The 22,825-nt window shown below is 46.5% G+C and overlaps 1 protein-coding gene across 1 annotated transcript; it reads right to left on the reverse strand.

Moving 5' to 3' along the window:
* Positions 1–8,614: 8,614 nt before the first annotated feature.
* On the reverse strand, positions 8,615–10,580 carry LOC136509021 (putative serine/threonine-protein kinase-like protein CCR3). Its single transcript, XM_066503815.1, has 2 exons — positions 10,057–10,580; positions 8,615–9,950 (listed from the first exon to the last, which is right to left on the reverse strand). Exons 1-2 carry the CDS (start codon positions 10,489–10,491, stop codon positions 9,003–9,005), a joined length of 1,383 nt encoding a protein of 460 aa, XP_066359912.1. The 5' UTR covers positions 10,492–10,580; the 3' UTR covers positions 8,615–9,002.
* Positions 10,581–22,825: the final 12,245 nt, after the last annotated feature.

A 22,825-nucleotide genomic window follows, 5' to 3' on the forward strand; every position in this document is an offset into this window, starting at 1 on the left:
CTTCAAGCTCATCATTCTTTTCAACTATCTTCATGATGATGAACTTGTCATTGCGGTTGAGATGATCAAGGTTGTAGTTGTCTTCAACTTCAACATCACTCTCATGTTGATCATCTACTTGTGCTTTCTCCTTTTCTTGATCTTTCTTGTTACTCTTTTTCTTGCTTTTCTTGGCCATGAGACACAAGTGATGAGTATCATGAGATACTGAGGTTGACTCATCACTTGGTTGCCACCGAGCTTGAGCATCATTGCAAACAACTGCTTGCTGGTCTGCTGCCTCGGCCATACCAGACACATCTGGTAGGCGTTTAGTATGTGCAGGCAGACAACAAGTCATGTGCTGCTTGCACTTTTTGCTCTGGCTCGGCACTCTTGAGGTCTTGTGAGGCTTCTTTGCTGCATGAAGACACAGTGGACATACTTTCCATTGACTTGATCTCAAGTGCATCATCACATTTAGATTTTCTATATAAATCAGAAAGTCTAGTCCAAATGAGATGAGCACTCTCCGGAGGTGGTTGTCCATTGAAGATTGCCTCATCTTGAACCTCTGCACTCAATGTACTCAACATGACATTAATAGCTTGAGCATTGAGTTGCACACATATCTCTTCATCTTTTGACAATTTTTTGTAGTTGCTCCAATCAACTATAGGAAGAGGTATGCTTGCATCCACAATATGCTCAACAAGAGGACTAATATCTCTAAAAGCATTGAGTACATATATTAACCAAGGTAGAAAGTTTGAACCATCATTTTGGAGAAGCACCGGCTCTAACTCGATAGGCGTCAACATCCTTTTCTCACGGCGGCGAAGCTTTAGGTGAGAACCTCTCTCTGATACCAATTGAAAGGACCTAGGATGCCACCTAGAGGGGGGGGGTGAATAGGTGTTTCTGAAAATTAACACCTTTAAATGTGGAAACAATTAGAAAAGGGAGTTTCCAAAATGGAAACTCTAAATTAATAATAATACCACCCTTCACAAGTTAGCCACAGAGTAAACAATGTATAAAGAATATATCTAGAAGCTACAACCCTGCAACACAAAGTTAGAACAGAGAATAAATATTTTCAGTACTGAGCTCTAATACCGGACGTGTCCGGTATACACGATTTCTGCAGATCAGCCCCGAGCTTGCTCCTTTCGATTTCTATCTTCAAACCAAACTGTAGGCACCTAAAGAGATGACAATATACATAGAGAACCTGCACAAGAGCTGGAGCAACACAAATATCAAATGAAATGCAAATTGAGACATGATTTTTGTTTTACCGAAGTTTAGACTCATTCGAGTCCTACTCTCCGTTGAGGGGGCTACGGGCGACCCAGCGAAGGTCAGCCCTAGAGGGTACCACGAAGGTCACTCTAGCCAGAGTCTTTTCCAACTCCTTTTCCTCCTTCCACTAGTTGATTCTGAGGCAGAGGAATCTACCGTTACAAACTTTCTAAGGCACACCACAATCTCTCGGGTGCTCTCCGACGACACATAACTGTCTAGGACCGAAGAGTCCAAGAGTAACAAATGCGAATCACGAGATTGACAATATGCGCAAGTGCTCAAGTGGTTGGATTGCTCTCCTTTTGAATTTCTCTCAACCCACAATTTGATTTGGCAAATTTGATCAATCACTCACTAAGAGAGGGTTGGGAGAGTTGCAAAGCTCAAAAATGTGCTAGAGGATCAGCAGAATCAGTAGCCTCCAAAGGTGGAGGCTTGGGGGCATTTATATCTCCCTTGAAAAAACTAGCTGTTTTATACCCGTTGCCATACCAGACATGTCCGGTATGACTTACACTGCGCCAACGGTAACTAAGTTACAGTGACAATGTGAGGCGTCGGAACTCCCGACCCTCAGCATATTTTGAAAACTAAGTAACTGAGTTGAAGTTTGTGAGGTGTCGAAACTCCCGACGCATGCCAGAACATCCGACCGTCAGAACTCCCGACTCACGTTGGAACTCCCGACCCTCAAGGCATTTTGAAAACTAGCCGTTGGCCTCTGGTCATCCATACCGGACACGTTCGGTATGACCAGGACAGTGAACCTCTGAGTCAGTTAAGTGTGAAATGTCGAAACTCCCGACCTATGCCGGAACTTCCGACCCACATCGAAACTCCCGACGAACCAACCCGAGAATAACAAGAATTTTATGCTGGTTAGGCACATACCGGACACGTCCGGTATCAATATCGGACTGCCAGACCAGCAAAAACAGATTAGGTCTTTTGTCTCTCAAACACTCAAAACTCACATGGGTTGGCTTTAACACTTATGAAACATTATTTATCAACATGATGCATCCCTCTTAATAGTACAATATTCCTATTAACTCAAATTTAAAAGTATAACGAATTTAAACATTTTGAGTTGATCTCTTTCAACCGAAGCCATGTATTCCAATCTTCATCAAGTGAGGGTGCCAACATGTTGATATTGATCTTTTCACTTGAGCATAGCCATCTTGAGCACGTGACTTGATTCCATTCGTCAAATTTGAATAATCCCAAATGTATCAAGTCACTTCCATCAAACACTTCAATAGCGATTTGATCCTTCACATTAACATGACCATCATAGCTTGATTAGTACCTCAACTAAATGCAAGTACTTCTTTCTTCACCCTAGCTAGGTTCTTCAGCCGCCAAGCCATCGCTTGCCCTTCACCCTTGCTTAGTACCTCGAAGCCTTTTCTTACTATCTTCACCATCTCAAGCCATCAAGTCACATCTCGTGTTGAATCAACCATTCATTTGTATTGTTATCTTTTTCATTTCAATTTAGCAAGCTTCAAATATGAGACCATTCCATATGCAATCCATCATGTCTCATTAATTAATTCTTATGAGCTTGCTTTCACATAGTACATGGGAATCCCACAATAAATAAGCCTTTTTATGAATTCCATTTGCATTGTTGTCTTGTGCTTGAACTAGATTATTTATACAACAACACATCATTTTGGCTTTCATTAAGTACCGATGAGATAACCTATTACCTGTCCACACTTAGCAAATGGGTTAGACCTTTAACCACGTTGTCATTCAATCATCCAAAACCCACTAAAGGGCTAGATGCACTTTCAATCGTCTTGTACGCTTGAACGATGCATCCAAGTTGGCTAGAGGACCTAGATTGACAAAAGGTTAGAGGCGGAGGGCTCAGTATAGTGAGGTGCGACGTTTTTTTATAATACGTATTTGTATTTCTAGGTAAGGAAAACATACAAGGACGTGTACAAATACAAGTACGTACGATCAGGATACAGGGACAGCTATCCCAACCGACTTGCACAAAGGCCCCTAAAGAAAATAGAAATTACATTAAGGTCCCTAGACCATGTACTTCTCAAAAACTCCAGAGGTCTCCGTCGCCAACTGCCGCCGCCGACGAAGCCGCCATGGCCCTAGATCAAGAGAAGCTCCTTCGCACAAAGGCTTTGACATGAGCCGCAGTAGATGAAGCCATCGCTGCAAATCCATCGGCCGGGGACGCACTCCAAGATTCTCTGGCCTTGGATCGAAGCTCGCCATCGGCCGCCGTCCGACGCCGAGGGGACCTTGAGCTCGATCCTCTCACCTTCCAACTGCGGTACTCACAACCTCCTCTGCATCCATGAAGATTAGAGCCACCGGAACCGCACCGGCCAACTCCGACTCTTGTACAACTCTCCGTAACCTCGCAGTTGACGCCAGAGTAGAACGTCACCGGGGTGAGGAAAAGGCCAGGAGAAGTTATTCTCCTGCGCCGTCGCCGCCTCCACCTCATCGACGTCGCCAAGAAAAGCAAGCCGCCGAGGATTGTCACCCCCCGGCAAACCCTAGCTCCACCAACGAGAACCGACGGTAAGCACAACCTAGGTCTAGATAGATAACTAGCTAACCTATGTACATCCGCATGCCGATTCCCCGGTCCACCTCCATCTCCGGCGCCTAACCGGCCACCAGAGAGGGAAGGGGCCGGCGGAATCGCCGCTGGAAACTCTCGTCGACTCGCCTTGGACAATTGTAGCAAGGGGAAAAGGAAGAGAGTTGGGAGTAGGGTTTTTGTGAGGTACGGCGCTTGCCATACCTTGATATATTTTTTTAAACTTCCGTACCTTGATTTTGGTCTGAGAAGAGGCAAGGAAGAAGAGAACGTGCTGGGTGAACCGTTATTGCCCTTTGGACTGCTAATATTTTTTTTGGGCCACTCATTTTGTTTTCTTAATGGGCCAGGCAGTAAGCGTTCAGCTCATGGCACCTCTTCCTGTCTGTCCAATAGCCATCTGCGCCTATCTGCTGTTCTGCACCGATCAAAAGCATGCTGTAGCTACTCCAAAAAAAAAAAAGCATTTCTGTAGCTTTTTTTTCATCCTTATTTTTCTTTCATTTAATCTTTATAGGGTGATTTTGCTGTGGGACATCGGACAAACGTGGTATCTGCCGGTGGACACCGCCAACTCGAAAATATGCTCAGTACTATTATGAAATCGCGTTTCTTTGCCACCAGACACCGCAGCAATTAAAATATTAATTTTTACAGTTTGGGATTGAGAAATGGCAGTGAAAAGACCATATTGCCCCGTGGTCATCTTCCTCCTCAGACTCCACCCCATGAGGTTCGTCCATGTCCTCCAATCGCCGGCGGGCAGGAATCGCTCTAGCCAACTCCAGCACCACCTGGTCCGCCGAGTTAGCCACCACCACATCCGAATCTTCCGCCGCCGCTGCATCTGACGGCTGTGCCCGTGCCTTCGCTGCCCCAGCAGCGCAGTCCGAGGCGGACCTCGCGCAACTCCAGTGCCTCCTGGCCGACATCGATGCCCAGGCCGCAACACCGGGCGCTAGCCTCCATCTACCCCGTGCCCAGCACGCGCTCCATCCACCGGCGCCTACCTAGGCCGCGTGCCCGCGCCCACCATGGCCAACTCCGGCGAGGCCGCGGGGCCGCCCGCAACTGCCTAGGCCGCGACGCAAGCCGCGACCTCCGTCGGCCCTGCGCCCAGCCCATTCTCCGTCAGCCCGTGCTTGCCCAGGCCACGAGCCCGGTCCCGACACCGACCGCACCCACCATGGCCAGCTCCGGCGAGACCACCCACACCTGCCCAGGCCGCGACGCCGGCCGTTCCACGCCCAACCTGCGCTCCGTCCGCCCGCCCGCCTAGGAAGTGAGCCTGGGGAGCTCGTGCCGCCGCCCGCACGAGGCCGGGGAGGCCTCGTCGCCACCCACGCAAGGATGGAGAGGCCCGCACCGCCGCTCGTGTGAGGATGGAGAGGGTCGCGTCGGTCGCAAACGTTGTTCGTCAAAGAAGGACGACCAAATCGACGGCGGCGGCGTGTTATAGCAAATAGCCGGTGAACAACTAGAGGTTGAAGACGAGAGCAGTTTAGACATTTGCCCTACCTTCTCTCTCCTCAAAACTGAAAAATGAATAAAATAATCAGCGCGGTGTCTCTCGGCAAAGAATCACAAATTTGTAATGTCCGCCAGCAAATTTCGACGTTGACGGTGTTCACTGGCCAATTTCCTGTTTCTCTAGTGTCCCACGGCAAAATTACCCATCTTTATACTATGAATCATGGGTCCAAAAGCTGGCCGACGAGAGTGGCCACGTCGCGGGCCGTTCCCGGCCGTCGGATCGGGCGCGCAGATGGCCCACAGCGGGCGAGGCGCGGTTATTTTACAAAAAAACCCTCAAACTTTAGTCGAATCAACCCGCAGTCTAGGTCTCCTCTCAGTTTTTTTTGCAAAAAAACCCTCGAACTTTACCGGAATCAACCCGCAATCCAGACATTTTGAATGGGCCGGCCTGCCACCCGGCCGGGCCTATTTCCCGCCGAACCTGGGCCTTATTGGGCCGAATTCGGCCCGACGACGTTTTTCTACTTCCATGCGAATTTGTTATTTATCTAAAACGATTGAAATTTTGTAAATAACATAATAAAACAAATACAAATTTTAAAAATGCCAAACCAAGTTTGGTGAACTCTACACAACTACCACTGCACTGTAAACACATAACATCACATGTTTTAGTGTAATTTTTTGCTATTAATGTGGATTTAGATTTCTCAAGAGTTTTCTAAAAAAATTAATAGAGTTAAAAAGAGACTCCAGCTATTATCCTCTGCAATGGCAACGATCAACATCAACTCCACAGAAGCTAAGTACTACTAATTGCAATATAATTATTAGCTTCATGATGCAAGCACCACACAGGACCGCGCGGCAAGGCCGCGAACCAAGTTTTTTTGAACTCTACACAACTAGCACCGCGCTCTAAACACATAACATCACATGTTTTAGTGTAATTTTTGCTATTAATGTGGATCTACATTTCTCAAGAGTTTTCTAAAAAAATTTAATAGAGTTAGTTCTTAATTGAAAAAAAAGAGACTCCAGCTATTATCCTCTGCAATGACAACGGTCAACATCAACTCCATTGATCTGTATAATTATATTGTACTACTGCTATTTATTCTCCAAAGAAGCTAAGTAATACTAATTGCAATATAATTATTAGCTTCAAGATGCAACCATCACACTGGGCCGCGCGGCAAGGCCGCGCTGCTTTCTAGTAATAAATATAACTTGGTTCGCTAAATTAGAACTTTTAGCCGGAAAGGCTCTGATAATAAAGAAACTTACTTTCAAGATGGATCGTACATTTGACTTTTGCTTATGTATCCTCAACAAAAATATTATATGCACAAGATAAAAAAGTTTCAAAGAGACGGCAAAAGCACAGAAAGGCACAGATCAATCTGCTTATTTACTCTCTTCTTCTGTGAACAAATGCCAATTTCGGAATTGACTTGTGTTGAATATACAACTCACTACTCTTATATGTAAACTAGCCAGAATCCCCGCGCTTTGCGCAGGTAGATACTATGAGAGTGATAGTATTGTATGGATTCATTCTGTTAGATTCAAGTCAAACTAATTGCATCTCACATTCCTGGTTACTGAGCATCTAAACAGGTAGAGCTGTTGTAAGCATCTAGCTATCAAGTAATACTGTGAGATACAATTAATCTGTTATAAATAACATGAAAGATTCAGCAGTATGGTACAATACCGGGCAAGCAGGGAAATGCAAATTTTTAGTTAACAGGAGGCAAGCAAAGAAATTTTTGAATGAAAATTTAGAAGGCACATAGACTGGCAGAGTGTGATCCCCTCAGCACCCTGGTTCATCTCGATTGTGCCGATGATGATGATCAAATCCTTTTTCTTTTCCTGTGATAATACGTGGTTCAATTATAAGGTAAGTAAGTTGTGTCTTTATGAACTGAGCAAGTAATATTTGCATTTGTTGGACGCGAAGTAGGACTGCACCAAGGCAAATTTTTTTTTGAAGGAAACAGGAGGGGCATGCCCCTACTGGAATTAAGTTAAAAGCTGCAAAGATGCAGATAAAAGAACATTTATAGAGTGGGGGGAGGGAGCTGAGCAGAGCAGTTTAGGATACAAAGAAGGAAATAAAGAAAAGAAAAGCAACTACAAGCCGGATCCAAGGTAAGGAAGATTGACAATCCATTGAATTATCCGGGGAGAGTAGCTTCTTTTGGCTCTCAGAAGCAGAAGCTGGAGCTCTTGTCTGAAATGGTATTTGGACTGCTAAAGAGTTGGGTTAATCTGGCGGAAGATCAAGTCATTTCGCACTTTCCAAATTGTCCAGCTCATCAAAATGATTACCTCCATGAAGAAGGGGGACTTGAAGCTGATCCTTGAAGCTTTGGAGGTTTTGAAAAGGGTCTAAACTTGGGTCCACCGTACCTGAATGTTTAACCAGGCCCAGCATTGCGTAGCAAAAGGGCAAGATAGGAATAGGTGTGTCAAGGACTCTTCTGTAGCACCATTGCACAAAACACAGTTAAAATCCTGCAGTGTCATGTTCTTTCTCTTTAGTAGCTCTCTAGTGCTTAGCATTTCCTTGATCAGTAGCCAGAAGAACACTTTGTGTTTGTTTTGGCAGGAGCTCCTCCAAATCCATCTGTAAACTGGGTGCTGAGGTAAATGTCCACTCGATTGCTTGTATGCTTTACTCACTGAAAATTGATTTGAATTCCAAATGTATGTCCAATTACCCACGCCGGTACTTTGATTTGAATTCCAAACTTGTATAGGAAGCTACAATATTATTGTAAACTTACTCTCTGCCAATCATGTGCACCGAAAGTTCCATTTGCCTCGTAGTGCAAGTGTTATGTAAGAGTGTATATAAAAATTAAAACTTGAACCAAACAAAAAAAATAATTAGATGACCGTGTATGCTACTCCCTCCGTTCTAAATTATAAGATGTTGTGTCTTTTCTGGATACATTACTTTTGCTATGTACTTAAATATATACTATATCTAGATATATAGTAAAAGATATGTATAAAAAAACCAAAATATCTTACAATTTAGAATGCATGAAGTATAAAAGAATAAGGCATTATATTACTAGGATAACATTGACTTTATTTTTGTTCTCAATCTCGTTCATTTAATTTTTGCGTGAATTATAACTCAGTCTCATCCCATGCGTGGTTAACAAAACATATATCTTTGTTTGATTTGTCATTACTAAATGCTGTCACAGCATTATCATATCTCGTGAAGGAGTCTGTACATTCAGCATTAGTTTTTACAGAAGTACATCTATGGGCCGTACATTTTATTCTTTTGACAAAAAAGAACCTAGTGAAGTACTCGCTCCAGTGGATTGTGCAAAGCGTGTTAATTACGTCTTCTTCAATTTATTTAGACACATACTTGTTCTTCCACTCAGTTAGCCTGTTGTGACATTCATGCTTCACTAGTTATAATTAGTGCCATTTTTCTCACTGAATCTAACTCGGCTAGCCTGTTGCGAGTTTGCGACATATCAGTCGGTACTAATTCTAAGGTAACTTATAATCTTCACCAAGCAATCGAACACACAGTTTGAGCAGATATTCCACATACAGGATATAGCTGAATGGCAAGCAAATTCACCTGTATATATAACTAAGAATCTCCATGTTTTCATATGAGGCGGAGCGCCTGCTCGAGGTTGGCGACGACATCTGATATGGCGGGGCGGTTATCCCCACGGAGACAGAGACATTGCACCGCCATGTTAGCCACCAGCTGCAGCGGCTGGAGTTGCTGCCATGTCGTCGGCTGCGGCGCCGGACGCCTGTCGAGCACGTCACCGAGCCTACCGGTCTGGATGCTCGGCAGCGCGAACGACGCCATGGACATGGGCACCACGCTCCGCTTCGCCTCGTCCCAGACACTCACCACCGGTGGCTGCCCCGTTAGGACCTCAAGCATCACCACACCGAGGCCGTAAACATCGCTGGCCGGCTTGATGTGGCCCGTGCTGCAGTACTCCGGGTCTGCGTACCCGCTGCACGACCTGGCGCCGGCGACCTCCACGGCCTGTGACGCGACGCCCGCCGCCCGCCACACCGACGCGCCAAAGCCAGACAGGCGCGGCGCACTGGCGGCGTCCAGGAGCACGTTGGAGGAGGCAACGTTGCCGTGGATGATGAGCGGCACGGAGTGGCAGTGAAGGTGCTCGACAGCGCGCGCCGCGCCCAGCAGCACCTCGACGCGCGACTTCCAGGACGTCGTCACCGGCGACGACGACTGGTGCCTGCAGCCATGCAGGTGGTCGTAGAGGGAGCCGTTGGGCATGTACTGGGTGACCAGCATGCGCTCGCCGTCGTCTGCGCAGGTGCCCAGGAGGCAGACGATGTGGTCGTTGCGGAGTGGCGAGAGGATGTGCTGCTCCTTGAAGAAGGCATCCTCCGCGCCTTGCCGCGTGCGGTTGAGGCGCTTGACGGCCACCTCAGGCCCGTTGTGGAGCTTGCCCTTGTACACCTTGGTTCCAGAGTCGGCGTCGTCGCTGAGCAGGACGGCGAAGTTGTTGGTGGCCACCGCGATCTCCGCTAGCGTGAACTCCCGACCCTCAACTCCCGACTCCTCCTGGGGATGGATCCAAGATAACAATAGGCAGACCGCGTCCAGTAAGCATGCATCATCACTTCACTTTATTTGTTCCAAAGCACAGAGAGAGATCATGAACACTTACCAGTACCAGCTGGGATTGGGAACGGGAGGTGGTGTGATTTGCATCGAGACGGCTGGTTATGCAGATGTAGCTGATTGCTGGGATGAGCGAGAGGTAGGAGTCGATCTTCTTCTCGACGTCCCTGAACCTGTCAGCCATCCTAGAGGCCGTGAAGAACTTGTACGTCCGGCCCCTCCCCTGGCAGGACATGACGAGGTCGTGCGCCTCCGACAGTGTGCCGTCCAGCCCGGCCAGCGCCCGCACGGCCTCCGGGTCCTGCCGCATCAGGCGTGGGAGCAGCTCGCCGAGCATGTCGACGCGGTGTGCTAGGAGCTCACAGTCCTTGTTGTTCTGCTGAGCCGTCCGCGCCGCCTGCCGGATCTTGGCGATGAACCCGGCGGCGTCGAACCCGGCCAGCTGCGCAACGGTGGCCGCGTTGCCCAGGACGCCCCACATCGCCCCAGTAGTACGTAATGGCTAGCTAGCTAGGTTAGCTAAGTACGTGCACTAGCCACAAGAACGCTCAAAACATAAGAGGAGGGAGAGGGACGACGACGACGAAGACGACTTCTACTACTTGTTCATCTAAGACAAAACTCTCTCCATCGACGACCAGGTCGTGCCCACGTACGATCACTGTTCACTGACATTAATCCAAGGTAGCAGGTAACTAGGGTCGACATGCCAACATGCATCGCCAGCCAACTGGTGGGCACCATGGGGGGCATCCAAAACCCATTGACTTGACTTTAATTTAATTAATCCTTTCATTTCACACAAGTTGCTAAAAGTTGTTTAGCCCGTGTTTAGTTGCAAAAAAAGTTTCAAAAATGTGCTACAATATCCATCACATCGAATCTTGCGATACATGCATGGAACATTAAATGTAGATGAAAAAAAACTAATTACACAGTTTAGTGGGAAATTACGAGACGAACGTTTTGAGCCTAATTAGTCCATGATTGAACACTAATTGCCAAATAAAAACAAAAGTGCTACAGTAGCCAAATTCCAACTTTCCCCTCAACTGGGCCTGTTCGGCAGGACTGAAAAATACTGTTCCGGCTGATTGTTGTGAGAGAAAAATACTGTTCTGGCATGACGTGAACAGTGATTTCGTGAGGACGAGAACCAGCCAGCTAGCCGGCTTAAACAAGGGCTTAACAACGTACTAGTACACTTGTACTTATTAGCCGGATTATTCAGTGGAGATTCCCCCAGTTCCAGTTGCATTATCATCATTGGCAATTGGCTGTCTTCTCAGAGTCCATGATGGACATTGACTCCCTGCACACGCGATATGTTTATGGACTAAAGATATAGGGCATGTTTAGTTCACCCTAAATTCCCAACTATGACACTATGCAAAAAAAGATTTCTCGTCACATCAAACTTACGGTACATGCATGGAGTACTAAATGTTAATAAAATCAAAAACTAATTGCACAGTTTAGTTATACTCTGCGAGACGAACGTTTTTCGACGCCACATTCAGACAACTAAACATGGCCATAGACGCGTAGACTAAACACACGCGTTCTGGACTAAACGTAGACGACGCCATCTACTAAAACGTGTTTCAAGCATCTTCCATACAGGCCGTGTCAGAGACTAGAGAGTAAAAGAGAGATGGCCAATTATGTATGTATGCCTCTGTAGACACTTTGCATTTCGTCCCAAGCAATGTACATAAGTGTGACGTGGACACTGAGCCTAATATTTGTGAAAAATTCTTTTTTTTTTCCTCTTTCCTTCTCTCCCCAATCCATTCATCATTCACTCCTTTTCCAACCTCACCTCCCGCGCCCTCAACGTTGTGCGGCATGCCAACATTTTTCCACCTCGACTCGCCATCACGGTTCGTCTCAACGAAGGTGTGTGCAGCCTTGGTCACATGCACACTTTGGCCAAGGGGCCCATGGCGGAACCTACGGTCCACCATAGATGGACAAAGGTACTGCAGTCCGACAACTTGGCCCATGGCTCGGGGTTTTGCCCCGGCCAAGGCATGGCCTAGCCTCACTGTGGCGTGGCCTTGCCTAGGCCCCTCCCTCGGCATGGCATGTTGGCCTACACGACCTAATGGTGGGTATGACCCCATTCTGCTACCCCAACAGCCAAATAACCCCCTCCGCCCACTGCACGGCCTAGTCCCCTCCCGACCACTCCTTCCTAACTTAGCGCCCCACGCCATAGTTGCTTGCCTACTCCCTCAACTCCTCCTGTCTTCACAGCTCCATTTGTCTCCTCGCTATGACTCCTTCCTTCGTCTTCATCTTTGGCCACCAGATCTACCACTCTGATGGCCAAAGCCACCAATTTTGACCATATATAGTCGCCTCATCTCTCCTCTTACCACCCCCCTCATTTTTCTTAGTCTCCTTGCAATGGAAGGTGTTGATCCATGAGCTCATCGTCGGATCTGTCCCCCAAAACCTTGTCTCCTCTTCCTCTTCTTGTAGATCTGTGGATCTTGGTCTTCAACGACATCTCTGATGCTCCAATTGCATCGGTAAGCTGTAAGTGGAACCCTAACTTCATCTTGATCCTATATCCCTCTGAACTCTCTCCTCTCCTTGTTGATCCATGGATCTTGATCTAGTTCTACTACCTTAACATCTTGTTGTTCTTGCAACTATAGGTCGTAGACATCTTGTTGGTGCGGTAGCCCCCATTAAGAAACCAGAGGGTCCCCCTCCTCTTCTCGTAGATCTGTGGATCTTGGTCTCAACGACATCTCCGGTGCTCTTGATCTACCTTACCATCTCTCCACTTTTCTTAACGTCTGCTTCTTACAAGTCACAAGCATCTTGCTGGAGCGACAGTCACCATTGAGGAAGGCAACGAAGAGGTTGCAAGCGTCCAAGAAGAAGGCTCTAAACTAATATTTCACACGTCTGTTGTTTGGGCTTCCATTGGTCCACCAGTCATAGGCTCATGCAGTGCCCAAGGGACATTGATGATGGGATCGGGAACCTTGGCATCCTAGGAGTCAGAAGGAAAAAAAAGCAAGAGCAAATTTTCCAAAGGACCTGAAGATTAGCAGCCTAGACGCACAAGGCCCATCAGCAGAGGCATGTCCCAAAGCCAGCTTGGAGTGAATGAGGCAGATGCCTTCCCTTTGCTAGTGTCTGTAGTGGACCGTGACGCCTAAGAGGGGGGGGGGGTGAATTAGGCAACTTAAAATTCTAACTCTAAACTATGGCCTCTTTTTCTAACCCTAGCAAAACCTATGCAAAAGATAAACTATCTAAATGTGCAACTATGATTTTGCTAATGTATTGCTATCTCTACCACAAAAGGAGTGATGTAATCAATGTAAATGCGGAAGCTAAAGAGCAAGGTGAAAGCTCTAGTTTGGTTTTGGTGAATTGATGAAACCCTAAGTGCTAACCTAGTTTATCAAGTGATCATGATATAGGTAGCACACTCCAAGTGGTGAAGCAAATGAAGATCATAACATGATGATGGTGATGGCATGGCGATGATCAAGGGCTCAAACTTGAAAAGAAGAAAGAGAAAAACAAAAAGCTCAAGGCAAAGGTATAATTTGTAGGAGCTATTTTGTTTTGGTGATCAAGACACTTAGAGAGTGTGATCACATTTATGTTTGATAGCCGTACTATTAAGAGGGGTGAAACTTGTATCGGAATGCAGTTATCAAAGTGCCACTAGATGCTCTAACTCATTGCATATGCATTTAGGATCTAGAAGAGTGCTAACACCCTTGAAAACATTTGTGAAAATATGCTAACACATGTGCACAAGGTGATACACTTGGTGGTTGGCACATTTGAGCAAGGGTGAAGAAGTTAGAGTTGAAATGGAGTTGGTCGAAATGATGATGGTGTCGGTGTACTGACCGGACGCTGGGTCACTCAGCGACCGGACGCTGAAAGGCTGCGTCCGGTCAAACTGACGGGTCTGCACAGTACCTAGGGTATTGCACCGGACGCTAGTCTGTGTCCGGTCAAGGTGGACCGGACGTGTTCGGTCGAAGAAATACGCCTCGGGGAGCTTACTGGAAACGACCAGACGCTGGGGCTTCAGCGTCCGGTCAGTTTTGCCGGAGGGTCCGGTCAGCACTTAGCCGTTGTGATATGACGATTCAGTTTTAACTCAGAGTGACACATGGCAAAAATTAGTGGACCGGACGTTGAGTCCAGGGGCCGGTCAGTATGACCGGAGCGTCCGGTCAGAGCGCAGTGTGCCCAGTGAAGGGGTACAATGGATCTATTTCGTGGGGGCTTCTATTTAAGCCACATGGCCGGCTATGGCTTATATCTTTGGCCATTTTCATTGACATAGCAACCTTGTGAGCCTAGCCAAAGTCCTCCCACTCATCTCCATCATTGATTCATCATCATAGTGAGATTGGGAGTGAATCCAAGTGCATTGCTTGAGTGATTGCATCTAGAGGCACTTGATATTCGTGTTTTGCTGTGGATTTCGCTTGTTACTCTTGGTGGTTGCCGCCACCTAGACGGCTAGGAGCAGCGAGGATCATTGAGCGGAGGGTGGTGATTGTCTCTGGCTCCGATCGTGGTGATTGTGAGGGGTTCTTGACATTTCCCCGGCGGAGCGCCAAAAGGTACTCTAGTGGATTGCTCGTGGCTTGTGTGATCCTCATCTTGTGTTGGTTGTGCGGCACCCTATTGAGGGTTTGGTGTGTGAAGCCAATTAGCGTGTGAACCTCCAAGTGAGTGAATCGCCACAACGAGGACTAGCTTACTGGCAAGCAAGTGGACCTCGGTAAAAAATCATTGTGTTCATCATTGATTCCGAGGTGATTGGTCTTCATTGTTATTCATCCTTGTGATTGATTGGTTCCTTCATCTACATGGCGGTATAATCTTTTTCATCACTCTCTTTACATTACCGCAAACTAATTGTCAAGCTCTTTAGTGTAGCTAGTTGTGAGAGCTTGCTTGCTTGGTTAGTGTGGCTCTTTAGTTAGCCTTTGAGAGCACACTAACATAGAGTAGTATCATAGCTATTGTGTGAATAGATACTATCTAAACTAGAATTGTGGTAGATGGCTTGCATCTTGAGTAGGCTAGCGCAACACTTGCTTCGCCTCATAATTGTCTAACCATTTTATTAAGTGTTGTTGTAGAAATTTTTATTAGGCTATTCACCCCCCCTCTAGCCATTAGGACCATTCAAGTGGTATCAGAGCCGAGGTCACCATTATTTGAGGCTTAACAACCTTCGGTGTTAAAATGGCTCAAATCAACAACACCAAGAAGCCACCCCAATTTGATGGCTCCAACTATCCCTATTAGAAGGCCAAGATAACAACTTATATCAAGTCAATTAATAGGAAGGTTTGGAAGGTGGTAGAAACAAAAATTGAGATTGAAGATCCAAAGAATCCCACCGCGGCCGAAGAAGTACTTCTCCAAAACAATGACATTGCTCTAAGTGCTATTCACGATGCAATTGATGAAAGAACATTTGAGCAAGTCAAAAATATTGAGATGGCTCATGAGGCATGGAAGAAGTTGGAAGAATCATTTGAGGGCACTCAAGCCGTGAAGGGTGCAAAGGCTTACATTCTCAAAGAAAAGTTTGCAAGCTTCAAGATGAAGGATGATGAGAGTGTGCCGGAGATGTTCCATAGGCTTCAAGTGCTTATCAATGATCTCAAAGCACTTGGAGAAGAAGTGAAGGATAAAGACTTCTCCCACAAGTTCTTGAGATGCTTACCCTTAAGATTTGGTACATTGGTCACTATTCTAGTGAGGAGTGGTTTGGACACCATGACACCAAACCAAGTGTTGGGAGACATAATGACCGATGATACTTATAGAGATGATGATGAGAAGGAAGAAAAGAAGGAGAAGAAAGATGAGAAGAAGGATGAGAAGAAGAAGAAGAGCGTGGCGTTCAAAGCCACATCATCCAAGGGCAAAGCAAAGCAAGAAACATCAAGTGAAGAAGATGAATCATGGGATGATGATGATGATGAGAAGATGGCTCTATTTGTCAAGAGATTTGGCAAGTTCATGGTGAAGAAGGGCTACCGTGCTAGAAGAAAGAAGTCTTCATCCAAGAACAAAGAAGAGTCAAGAAGGTGCTTCAAGTGTGGAAGCAAAGATCATCTTGTTGCTCAATGCTCATACAATAGTGACAATGATGATGACAACAAAAAGAACAAGAAGATGGACAAGAAGGAAAAGAAAGAGAAGAAGGACAAGATGGCCTTCAAGAAGAAGAAGGGTGGTTCATATGTAGTCACTTGGGATAGTGATGCTTCCTCAAGTGATGATGATGATGATAGTGATGATCATAAGACCACCAAGAAGAAGGTTCTTGCAAGCATTGCCATCAATGAGAAGTCTTCTCTCTTCGAATCTTCATCATGCTTCATGGCTAAGGTCACTAAGGTACAATCTTATGATGATGAAAGTGATGAAGAACATGTTAATGATAATGAACATGAAAATGAAAATGATAGTGATAGTGATAATGATGAGTCTACTAAGGATGAATTATTTGACATGCTAGAAGATGCTAAAGAACACTTTGACATTAAGAGAAGGGAATGCAAGAGCTTGAATAAGGAGGTAAAAGCCCTTAAGCAAGCCCTTGATGAGCTCAAAGCAACTCATGAGAAGCTAGAGGAAGCCCATGAGAAGCTTGGCAAGGCTCACAAAAAGCTTGAAAAAGCTCATTCCATGTTGCTTAATGAACAAGATAAAAAAAGCATGTTGAAACTTGTGATGTAGGTGTAACTTGTGATTTAATTGATACATCACTATCTATGCCTATCATTGTTGCTACTACTAACCCTTCTTGTAGCACTTTCACTTCTACCTCATCTAGTAGTGATGGTCTCACTTGTGATGCCTCACTAGTGGTTGAGAATGAGAACCTCAAGAAGGAGGTCACTAAGCTCACTCACACCTTAGCTAAGGCTTACGGTGGTGAGGACCGCTTGCTTATGTGCTTGGGTAGCCAAAGAGATTTTCTCTACAAAGAGGGATTGGGCTATAACCCCAAGAAAGGCAAAGCGGCCTTTGCTCCTCACAAGACTAGTTTTGTGAAGAACAATGGTCGGTTTTACACTAGTTGCAAGCAAGTTGGTCATAAAGAGCAAGAATGCAAAAACAAGAGTAAAAATGCTAATGTATCCTCCATTAAGCTTGATTCATGCTATATGCTTACTAGGGGTACAAATGGTGTAAAGGCTAAGTTCATTGGTAAACCATGGATGGGCTCAAAGAAGAAAGCTATTTGGGTACCAAAGAGCCTAGTGACTAACCTTCAAGGACCCAAGCAAGTTTGGGTACCTAAAAAGAATTGATCTTCTTTTGTAGGTCAATTATAAAGCCAGAGGAAGGCATTGGGTTCTTGATAGTGGGTGCACTCAACACATGACCGGTGATGCAAGAATGTTCAACTCAATGAACACCAATGGCAATGATGGTTATGATAGTATCACATTTGGTGACAATGGCAAAGGCAAGGTCAAAGGGCTTGGTAAGATTGCAATATCCAATGACATGAGCATATCTAATGTGTTGCTAGTAGAGAGCTTGAACTTCAATTTGCTATCCGTGGCACAATTTTGTGATCTTGGATTCAAATGCATATTTGGGGTAGATGATGTAGAGATCATAAGTGTAGATGGCTCTAACTTGATCTTCAAAGGTTTTAGATATGAGAATCTATACTTGGTTGATTTTAATGCTAGTGAAGCTAAATTATCTATATGCTTGTTCACTAAGTCTGGCATGGGTTGGTTATGGCATAGAAGGCTTGGTCATGTTGGAATGAAACAATTGAATAGATTGGTTAAGCATGACTTAGTTAAAGGCTTGAAAGATGTGTTTGAAAAGGATAAGCTTTGTAGCTCTTGTCAAGCCGGCAAACAAGTTGGAAACACCCATCCTAAGAAAAGCATGATGAGCACTAGTAAAGCATTTGAGCTATTGCACATAGATTTGTTTGGGCCAACACAATACACTAGCATTGGTGGAAATAAATATGGCTTTGTGATAGTGGATGACTACACTAGATACACATGGGTATTCTTTCTAGTGGACAAAAGTGATGTGTTTGCAACATTCAAATCATTTGTCAAGGGCATTCACAATGAGTTTGAAACAACCATCAAGAGAGTTAGAAGTGACAATGGTAGTGAGTTCAAGAATACTAGAATTGATGAGTTGTGTGATGAATTTAGAATTAGACATTAATTCTTGACCAAATATACTCCATAATCAAATGACCTTGTTGAGAGGAAGAATAGAACACTTATTGATATGGCAAGGTCTATGCTTAGTGAGTACAATGTGAGTCAATCTTTTTGGGCCAAAGCTATCAACACGGCTTGCTATTGTAGCAACCGCCTCTATTATCACCGATTGAAAGAGAAGACACCCTATGAGCTCTTGAATGGTAGAAAGCCCAACATTGCATATTTTTGGGTCTTTAGTTGCAAATGCTATATCTTGAAGAAAGGCACAAGATTGGGCAAAGTTTAACAAGAAATGTGATGAAGGATTCCTACTTGGTTACTCCACTACAAGCAAAGCATATAGAGTTTGGAATTTGGATAGTGGTACTCTTGAGGATGTTCATGATGTTGAATTTGATGAAACCAAGGGTTCACAAGTAAAAGATGAGAACTTAGAAGATGTTAGAGGCATTCAACTCTCAAATGCCATGAAGAACATGGATATTGGTGAATTGAGGCCTAGGCAAGTGAATGATGATGAAGATGATCAAGTGCAAGTGCTCTCCAACTCAAATGTGCAAGATGATACAAATCAAGTTAGTGCAAATGGATCTCATGACAATGAACAAGATCAAGTGGCTAGTACATCATCTCAACCCAATGATCAAGCAAGTGCAAGCAATCAAGTTCCAATTGTCGATAGAATATCATCGGTAGTCCACCGAGGGGCACCCTGTGATGGTAGATTGATCGGCAGAGGTGCGTGTAATCAAGAACAAGAAGGCAACAGAGACACATGAGTTATACAGGTTCAGGCCATCGGTATGACGTAATACCTTACTCCTGTGGTCTGTTGGTTTGCATTAGCTATTGTATGATTTGTCGTGAATTCGTAGGGGGTCCCTGCTCGCCTTATATAGTCTAGGGGGCAAGGTTATAAGTCGGTTAGATCTGAGAGATAACCGGAAAGTAATAATAGATTACAAGAAACATGGGATCGTGCGTATCCTATCAGATCTCGTAACATCTTCAGGATATCCTCTCCGTGCCTTGCGGGGGTCGCCGAGCAGAACCGTGCCCCACAAGGCTCCTTCTTGCGGGCTGGGCCGCCCCTGGAGGCATAGCCCATGTGATCTGCCATGGGTATCTGGGGTCATACCCCCCACAGCTAGTCCTCGAGCGCCTTGTACCCGTTGTGCAACGTCGTCTTGAGACTTTTCGAGCAGGTGCGAACCAAAACCGAGCTGTCCAAATCGTGGTCCGACCACCATAAGGAGTTGCCGAGCAGTTGTGAGCAGCTGCCGAGCAGCGTACAACATCATCGAGTAGTGTGTTCTGAGCATGGCTTGTCATAAGGGTGTAAGGAGCTCAAGTCCAAAATTAAAAATTCCTGCATGGTAAAGGGAAGTGTGCCCACTTAGAATCCGAAAACGAAGGTAAAGATACCTGGTTTTATCTTTTAGGGGCTCAGAGTCTTTCAGAAAAACAAACACATTCACCGCAAGGTGAAGTGTGCCCACTTAGTCCCCGAGCCTGATAGTAGGTGTCGTAGTCATGTGGTGCCAGGCTCAGAAATTAGCAAACCGTCCGAGCAGGCAGCCAATCCCCGAGCGTAGCCTCGAGACAAAAAACAAACACATTCACCGCAAGGTGAAGTGTGCCCACTTAGTCCCCGAGCCTGACAGTAGGTGACGTAGTCACATGGTGCCAGGCTCAGAAATTAGTAAACCATCCGAGCAGGTAGCCAGTCCTTGTGTTTCTGGCATAGATATCAGATAAATCAAACCGCGGCGAGAAATTCAGAGTAATGGTTGTACAGTATCAGTTACTAAGCCTCATTAAAATGCGGAGAATTTGGAGAATAAGTGGTGGCGATAAATGAGCGGCGTGGGCTACTGTGACGCGATAGCCCAAGTTGCGGCCCATTAAACCATTTTGGAGGAGTCGAAGTAGCGCTGATCGTGGGAACGGTTTCCCAAAAGCCCTCAGAGTCAAGGGAGAGTGGGGAAAGTGCTTTATAACCCCGCCGCCACACACATCGCCTCCTACCTCTATCAAGCCACCCTGCTTCCTGCCTTCGCAATCCCGTTGCTTCACATTCCGCACCAATCGTGAGCATTCGCCTCCAACCCTAGCACCAATCCATAGGAAATGGCGCTGAAAAAAGGAGCCGCAAAGCCAAAGAAAGTGGCCACCGGAGCCAGCCACGACGAGGAGTGGGTGCCGTCGAAGACGTCGGCGGCGGATCTCGATAAGATGGTGGCGGCGGGCGTTCTCCCAGACCGTCTCACTGCTGGATGGCGGCCAGCTAGTGGTGAGCCCTTCCCGACACCACATACTAATGAGGCTATAGTATTTGAGGATTATTTCTGGCGAAGATTAGGGTTTCCTGTCCACCCCTTTCTGAGGGATCTTATGGAGTTTTGGGCGATTAGCCTCTGTAATCTGCACCCCAACACCATTCTGCATGTTTCTATCTTTATCCATTTCTGCGAGGCGTTTCTCGGTGTTCTTCCACACTTCAACCTCTTCAGGCACCTGTTCTGTCTAAAAAAGAAGGGGGGCAGCGGTTCAAAGGTGGTCGGCGGCGTGTACCTACAGCTCAGGGATGGGATGGCCAGCGAATATATCAACGTTCTGCTGAATACCTCCCTAAAAGGTTGGAACTCCAGATGGTTCTATATCAAACAAAGTCACCCATTGATTCGATGCGACGTCCATCTCATCCCGGTTAACCATAGTAACTGGTCGGAGAGACCCAACAACGCTGACATGGAGCAAGTAATGGAACTTCTGGAATTGATTAAGGGCTTGGAGCTTAGGGGTGAACTGGTTGCAGCTAGTTTCATAGTTTGGCGCATCCAACCCTGCAAAGAGAGGGCCCACCCGGCGTTCGACTTTAAAGGTGATAACGATGGTACCCGTGAAAGCACGGACCGCCTGATGAAGAAAGAAGTAATAGATCGTGCCATGGATCTATTTACTTCCAATGTCTCATTCAGCTGGCCTGAAGGAACGAAAGCTTTCAACTACGGCAATCCACCTCCTTAGGTAACACTTTCACTTTGCATCAACCAGGCATCAATTTGCCGAGCATAGGACTGACTTACTTATGAAAAGATCCATTCGTAGGATAGGGCAATATACTTTTCAAACATGATGAGAGCAGATTGGCCGAAAGGAGTAGACATTCGACGGCCGCTGCAACCCGAAGAGGATGAGCCGAGCTCCTCGTCGGTTAGTCCATCCCCAGTGTCAGAGAAGGTCTGCGGGAAAAGACCGGTAGCAGACGAGCCGGTCCAAAAAAGGAGAAAAACTGCAAGCTCTCATGCACACAAACCAGGCGGCATCTCTCTTGGAGAGGATCGAGCAGTTCGGCCACGACGAACGGCTGTGCTGGAGTGGTCGGACGATGACGAGGACCAGTCATCGCTTCCGCCGAGCACGATGGAGGCACCAGTGGATGCTGACGCTCCCAAGCAGCGAGCACGGGAAAGTTATGTTCGGGCAACAGTGGACGTCCCGGTGATGCAAACTACCGAAGTCCCCAGACAACGCATAGAAGGGGGGGCCCCGGGCACCAAGAAGAGCGGCACCCTGCTGCAGAGGCGCAGGAGTCCTCCCATAAAGCCGACCAAGTAGCCACGCCTAGGGGGTCAGGCAGGCATCACCGATTCAAGAAAATCAATCAGAAGACCAAACCGTAAGTATATTTGCGTTGGAGTAATAATATTGTTCCTTGATTTCTCCATGTTACTGAGAAACCGATATTATGCAGTGCGACGCCGAGGCCCATGACCCCAGAAGAAAAAATGACGACTGCTCTCGTCCAGGAGTCCCCAAGTGCTCGATGAACAGAGGACGGGCCAGCTGCCGCTCCCAGCAGACCTGGCGATGGTGAATCGTTGGCGCACACGATGAGCGCGTTGGCGACTGCCACCATGGCTACGATCGAAAAAGTCGTTACCTTGGAAACGGAAACTGCAGCTGTTGTTGATGCCCCGGAGGTTATAGATGCAACTCCGTCAATGGCCAAGGAGCAAACATCGTCACCCGCAGGGATGCTAGGAGTGGTTGGAGCGGCGGTCCGACCACAGAGCCCCCTGGTGGTGCCTCAAGCGACGACGGAGGAGGACGAGGTCATGGAGATCGAGCGTGCCGCACCTGAACCCCAGTCTATCTAGTTCTCCGGAAATGTGGGGAAGAGGTGGTAGTCGTCGAGGAAGAAAACACCACCAGGGAGATAAAGAGGTTGAAATCCGCCGTCGCTAGGGTTATGACTCAAATCGAGGTGAGTTCCGCGCCAATAGCACCGATAGCTCGGGCAACCGATCAACGGCACCAACTGATAAAGAGGATGGAGCCCCTCGCCGAGGAAAATAAGATAGTGTGGGAGGCGTTAAGTCTTTCGGAGAAGAGTATTCAGAGGGCCCAGTGCGAGCGGGACCTTGCGGAGTCGAACTCACGCGACCTTGAACATCAGAATGGGGTTCTATCCGAGCGACTAACGGCTTCGTCTAAGCAGTTGAAGAAGACATCCGAGCAGCTGGCGATTGTATCCGAGGAACTTAAAAATATGTCTGAGCAGTTGAGCAAGAAAAACGG

Source organism: Miscanthus floridulus, chromosome 15 (genome assembly GCF_019320115.1).
Source record: "Miscanthus floridulus cultivar M001 chromosome 15, ASM1932011v1, whole genome shotgun sequence".
Classification (NCBI taxonomy): Eukaryota; Viridiplantae; Streptophyta; class Magnoliopsida; order Poales; family Poaceae; genus Miscanthus; species Miscanthus floridulus.

Coding starts and splice junctions, on each gene's coding strand:
- LOC136509021 (XM_066503815.1), bottom strand. CDS start 10,491: ATGTGGGGCGTCCTGGGCAACGCGGCCACCGTTGCGCAGCTGGCCGGG. Junction 9,951..10,056: donor CCCAATCCCAGCTGGTACTG/GTAAGTGTTCAT, acceptor ATCCATCCCCAG/GAGGAGTCGGGAGTTGAGGG.